Source organism: Pundamilia nyererei, unplaced genomic scaffold (genome assembly GCF_000239375.1).
Source record: "Pundamilia nyererei isolate P.nyererei 1_Seehausen unplaced genomic scaffold, PunNye1.0 scaffold00130, whole genome shotgun sequence".
Taxonomy (NCBI): Eukaryota; Metazoa; Chordata; class Actinopteri; order Cichliformes; family Cichlidae; genus Pundamilia; species Pundamilia nyererei.
This window is the reverse complement of record NW_005187531.1, coordinates 66,500-73,029: the sequence shown is the minus strand read 5'-3', so window position 1 is coordinate 73,029 and position 6,530 is coordinate 66,500. Positions and strand designations below refer to the sequence as shown.

The following is a 6,530-nucleotide window of genomic DNA, read 5'->3' as shown; positions in this document are numbered from 1 at the left end:
CCCCCCCCCCTCCCCCGAGGAAGAGGCTTTGAAGTTAGGGATCCATCAGATTCGGCTTCAGTTTGGTATGTCCACAACCAACACCACAACCCCCCCCTGTGAACTCCCGCTGCATCATTCTATTATTCTCGTCCAGGTCTTGCATAATAATTTTTCCTCAGCATTTTTTCTTTCCTGTGTCCACAGTTTTAGAGCTGCATTTTAAGCACGCATAATGGGTTGATAATGCGGCACATTTGCGTGAACGACGGTTACATGTAAGTACAACATGTTACACACATGTTTCATCCTGAATTCAGCTACAGGTGGCAAATGGCCCTGAGCCAGGTACCACCCGCCTCCCCTCCCTCTGCATCACAGGTGGAAAGACAGGTGACCTTGCAGTCTGTGGAGTCTGCGGTGCAAAGACTTCAGAGAGCAGTAACCTGTAGCGTCGGCTGATAAAGGGGAGGGAGGCGGACAAAAATGGAGAAAGGAGGGCGGACGGGAAGAGACAGCTGCTGCTCTGTAGATTAGAACTGAAAGCGGCACTTTCTCCCTTTTTCTCCGAGCTCGGCTTTGAACAGTGTTTTCCCCCTGCTCGAGCCGATGATTGGCCAAAAATCTGATTCTACTGTACGCTGGGCCAATTTGAACCCGTCTCAGTATAGGACTTAACTCTGACAGATTTAATCCAAAGCTCAGCTTTAAATATATATGTAGGCATTTTCCCCCAAAAACTTCTCTTATTTGTGCTATATATATATTATATTAACCCAGTAGAGCCCGACTGGATTTTTTTGGTCATTACTGCTGTTATCATCAAAGCGATTTAAAAAAAAAAAACAAAAAAACAAGCAAAAATTGAAATTGCCATTCAACCTCCACGTTTTTTTCTATATATAACTCCATGCCGTCCTTGGCTCCAGGTCCCATAAAACTTGTAGTTGGGGTGCAGTGCAGAAGAGGTAAAACCAACCTTTTAATTTGTTCCATCTTATGGTTAGAGTTTTAAAAAGCTCCCATGTAATCAGAGCATGACGCTGGCTCAAGGCAGCAAATGATGCGATTTAAATACGGCTATAACTAATCCAAGGATGATCAAAACAAGGGAGAAATGGGGATTTGTGTGTAGCTGGCCCATAAAACAATGCATAGAGAGCTTGAGTGCAGGTGCTAACAGTGGGAGGTGAGTTTACAGGCACAGAGTGAACCCTCCTGCAGAGACTTTGGTGTGCGTGTTACGAGAGACACACAAAGGAAATGAGGAAAAGTGGTAAAGTGATTGTAAAGAGAAAGCTACTCACTCCATCATTGATGCTGGTATGGCGCAGCAGTCCTGTATGGCAGTAAGCGGAGAGGTGAGGTGGGCGGTGTACGAGGCTTCCACCACCTGCTTGTTCCTGTTCACCACATCCAGGTATCTGTTAAACTTCTCCCGAATCTTCTTGGCCAGCTGCACAAAGGAAAAATGAAAACTGTGTCAATAAGACAAAAACTAATGGTGACACATAAATAACCCCCGCCCCATTCCCACATGCCTAATCCAACAGACAACTTTGCATTTAAAACTATCAGCTACTTGGTCTGCGTGATTCCAAGTGGCAGTGCAAGGAGAGGCGAATTCATATTAACAGCACGTTTGTGTGGCTCAAGTTTCCCACTTAGATCTAAATCAGGGGCCAAATATGGCGCCAAAGAGGGGAATGTAGTTCAGGAGTATGGTGGGATCCCATTTGCTAAAAATTCAGTCACACATTTCCTCCCCCTGGGATTACAACCCACAGATGTGAGACAATGACATAAGTTTTGATAGCACTCTTTTTGCTGATAGTTGAAAGAATTCCTTATTTAAAAAGAGCTGCTCCACAAGGTAGAACCACGTGTTTGATTAGGGAGACTTTTTACACCAGGCGCCCTTCCTGATCCCCAAAGGGGATCTTTGGCTTGTGTAAACCACTACATTTTTGTTGATAGTACGAAACATGATTAATGGTGCTAGTCCTCGGATCGCATACATTTGTTTCTTATAATCACTTCACTTTGCAACAACAGAGTGAAAATTGATTAGTCAGAAAAGCAATTCATCAGCCTGATAACAACAATTCACCATTGCAGCAAATGTGTGGTTTCATACTGCAATGCAAAAGTGTACTTCAAACAGTTTGTACACCTGTGAACGTTTACCTGAAATTGTTCACATTCTCAAGTGAAACAGTCAAACAGAACTTTGCAGTCAATAACACAGATTGCGGAGCTTTTACAAAGACACAAATACAAGCATACACGCAATGCCTTTTAATATTTTAAATAGTTTATCCGTGTTTAACAGTTTGTGGGAGGTCCAAACAGTTTGTGTGTTTACTTCCATGACTGATTGTCTATTTCCTTTTCCCCCTGCAGTGGCATATGCAAGTAAATGCTGCTAATCAAAAGGAGCCATGAGTTTTTGTGGCTTCTTTCTCACTGAATCTTGTTATCTTTTCTCTCTCTTTGTCTTTTTGCTGCTTTGTCCTTAAAGAAGTTTGTTTGACAATCACCTCAGCTTTCCTCTCAGCCTTCTTTTAATATAAATGGATAACGTCTATGTTTGGCGTTCCTACAATTTATATATATAAAAATAAAAGAAACATCAGAAAAAGGACTGTTCTAAGGCACAAGAAAAGTACTACAAACAATGTCACCCATGTCCTCAGCTTGACACAGCTCATTTGCTTCATTCAGCCCTATTTGTACGAAACTCCAAATATGTCGGTTGGGGGTGTGGCTGTACGCTGTTGTATAAACGTGTAAACAGGGAATGACACCTCCAAGAATCCTGACATAAAGTGAGCCCCTAAATACACATGCGCGCAGACGTACACAACTTAATATTCATAAAAGGAAGCTGAGTGATATCAAAGCAGCACAGATCTGGAGCTGCTTAAACCATAGCAGAATGATGGGGATTTAAGAACTCAAACGCACTCCACTTCCACTAATCACATCTTGCATAATTTAAGAAAATCCACCTAAAAATACAACAGGTGTGCAACTAGAGTGAAACGTAGGAGCTTGTGGCAGCTGCATGCAAGTATTTGTGGTAAAGAACAACTGCAACATGCATGCATTTTATTGCAACACATTTTACGTAGCACGTTCTTTTTCTCTCTCTCATCTCCTTATGCTGACAACTTTGCACAATCAAAATCAAATGTTTTACCATATTAAATGTTTTTGAAATATTCATATAAAGATCCCCACAAATTTCCAGTCAGTTGGAATTCTGTTTTAGGGTATAATTTACTTTTAAACCAATGCACAGAAACTGAGAAGCAGAGGAGAAACATGGGGTTTCCAGACAAAGGCAGCAACAACAGCTAATTCAGCTGTGTTTACTGGAGCCCTTCATGCTGCCCCCCTGAACAAGCTTACATTATACTTTTTCTTTGAAGGACTAGGCTCTGGTTGAGCACACAAATCACAGTGCTCTTTCAAAACAGGGATCCAGCTCTTTGGGGAAACTAATAACCAGCTCTGTAGCAGCCTCCTGGGGGACATTAATAACCAGCACACCAGCAGCTCTTCACCAGTCACTCCTATTCTTGCTTTTGTTTGCCCAAAAAAAAAAAAAAAACTTGAAAAGATGGGGAATTGTTTGGAACTTCCATCTAACTAATGTGAGGCAAGACATGTATGTAATCTGTTATAAATTGCCCTGTTAACAAGCCTTTTTCTTTTGCTCACTCCCCCTTCAGATCGTCCATAAACCTTTTTCCCTATTCTGATTGGCTGAATTTGAATGATTGTACATTTATAAACAGTAACTGCGGCTTTTAGTCCCAGGCCAAGGTGAACTGATAGTCTTATGATGCTGGTGGTCATAATTTGGCATAGGATAATTTGGAATCATGTTATTACAGAGAAACTATTGTGCTCTTAAACCTGGATGTTAAACCTGGTGAAACGTTCCAAAAAAATAATGTCAGAGTATGTGCAAGCAATTTCTGTGAGCCAAAAGCTCAGGTTTAAGACCAATCTAATTCCTCATTTTCAGTTTCTTGGCTCCATATGATGCTGAAGGAAGGGGATATCCTGAATGTGTCATCTAAGACACAGAGCCTTGGCTAAGAGAGCACAAACCTGACATTCAAACCTTTCATTAATCAGGAGCAGCCAATCAGAAGAAAGCTGTCTTGTGGCTCAGTCACAGTAAAGTAAAAGTAGGATGGCAATCCCCTTGTGACTAGGAGAGAAAAATTAAATTTGGTGACCAATTGCAAATAACTGTAACAACCAACTAGTCACCCAAAGGTTTACCAGGCAACAACCTCAACCTCTCAGTGAGCACTTTTGTTCACAAACAGTTTGGCTGGCGGTTGGCAACCCGTCTCCAAACATTTGTGTTTGGTTAAGGTTTACAAATAATTGCCGTCTACTCAAATTTACAAGAAGAGAGAGATTTCCAACACTCTGCAGTCGGTCTGCACCAATTCAATTGCAACACTTCTCTCCACAATAGGTGACTCAACTCAATGGGTCCTCAACTCCTTGTGGTTATATTTTTCTATACTATTGTTTTATATATGTTGCAGTAAGGTTGTTAAGCACTCATATTGCAGTCACTGTCTTGTAGCAACTATGTCAGTATTTGGCAACAGATTTACGCTTTTCCCTATTTGTCACAGTAAACCACCCTATTATCACAAAGCACTTCACCCCATTAAGTTGCAAACGTATAGCAGACTGACTTCCAAAGTCACTTCTGAGAGCAGTTGCAGGGCTGGTCAGAGTCTTCACATGCAACAAGTTGATTGTATACGCCATAATATTTCTGATTGTACCGAAGTCTCCAACCACTGTTTGCTCCAAGTGTTACGGAAGCATTAAAGGACGGCAGAGAGGGATCTACTTAATCGACTTCTTTCATCAATGGCTTGCTGCACAAAGGCCGAGCATGGGATAAATAAGGATCATTTTTAACAGTTTTGGAGAATGCCATGCAAAGTTATAAATAAAAATAATTTTACAATTACTTTCAAATCTTTTGGCTTGTCAAAAGATTTCCTTCAAAATTTGAGCTTTTTAAATCTTAAAAGCTTAACATTTTAAATTATGGTGATAAACTGGTGCAAAATTGATGTCAAAAAGAAAAAAGTCTAACTGTCCAAAACCTTATAGATCGAACTAATCCACAAGTGGCATCTAATTATTTTAGAGAAAATAAAGATAAAATAATGAAAGTAACAAAATCTTCAGATAATGTATAGTTTTATATTATATGTAAATTTTAAGAATGAAAAACAAATCAGTAAATACTTTCCAAAGTCACTTTGAGTCACCTCAGCCTTGTTGAAAACAGAAAAAGGCTTATTCCCCACAGTACGTGGATCCCTTTGTTCCCGTAATTACAGCTGCCTGAAAAATGGCTGAGATTGAATCCAGGAAAAGGGAAATACACCACGACCCACTGACCGCTTGTATGCCTAATCAGCTGGCCGCTATTCCAAGGGTTTTAGGAGGGGCCTGAGGCACAGCCCGCAATTATTGACCTTCCACCGCAAGGAACACGAACAGCAACGTGACCACTCATACAGGGGCAAGAATTTAAATGCACACATGGACACACTCACAGTTGGATCCATGCATGAAAATCAGTTGAAGTGAACTTTGCAAGAAAAGGAAAAATAGGCCGGTGCTCTGCTAAGAAGTGTTTCCATAGCTGGAGGAGGGAGAGTAGCACAGAAACCAAAGCTCGAGTTTTAACAGAGCGACTTAAAAGAAACCAGAACCTTCTAGCTGTGCAAGTTCAAGCTCATGTTACAGTCTGCCCGGTGCAGCCAAAACCAACCTGTGCTCTGCAGATTAACCACTCTCCCCAAAACATACAACTCTTCTCTCCCATCTCTGACCCATCCAACCAGCATATGGAGGGTTTGCAGCACCCAGTGGGGCTGGTTGCGCCACAAAAGCAGACTGAGTGGAACGGATGTTCGTTGAAGTCTCGTGTTGGACCTAATGAGGTTTGCCAGTCAGCCTTCAACCACAGTCGCTGGCAGCGGCATTTGTGGCAAACCAAAACTTACTTCGGAATGTTGGGGTAAAGGACTTGGTAAAAGCGGGATGCAGGTCTATTCTGCAAACCTCAGCCATTATATAGAAAGTTAACAGTGCATGCGTCGGCTCTGCTTGGATAAACGAACCTCTCATAAAGGACTTGTTGCTTATAATGAGGGTGAGAAGTTTTCCAAGGCTATTAGAGTGCTGACTCGTTCCTTCTGGACATAATGATGTAGGTATTCAGCATGACTGGAGAAAGTACATTTTAATGTGTGGTTAACAGGTCGATTGTAAAAACGTTAAAGTCGCAGCAGGTTTCAGAGATGAAGTACAAAACATTTGACGGCTCAAATCTGTTAACGTGGCGGCGTGGGTGTGGTTCAGTTTTATGCTAATGTTCCGCTCAGCTTCACTCATACATTTCCATAACACTGAAACCAGCCACACACAACATGTGCAATAATATGTACTAATATGCACTGCAATAGCCCTGCCATAATCTGGACTTTAGC

At 41.5% G+C, this 6,530-nt stretch overlaps 1 protein-coding gene across 1 annotated transcript in view; it reads right to left on the bottom strand.

Annotated features, from left to right (window-relative positions):
* Window positions 1–6,530, bottom strand: part of cachd1 (cache domain containing 1) — a 99,646-nt gene that overhangs the window by 52,724 nt on the left and 40,392 nt on the right. Inside the window, exon 3 of the mRNA XM_005743278.2 lies at window positions 1,287–1,435. Coding sequence (XP_005743335.1) covers window positions 1,287–1,435 — 149 coding nt within the window. The remainder of the gene's footprint in view (window positions 1–1,286; window positions 1,436–6,530) is intronic.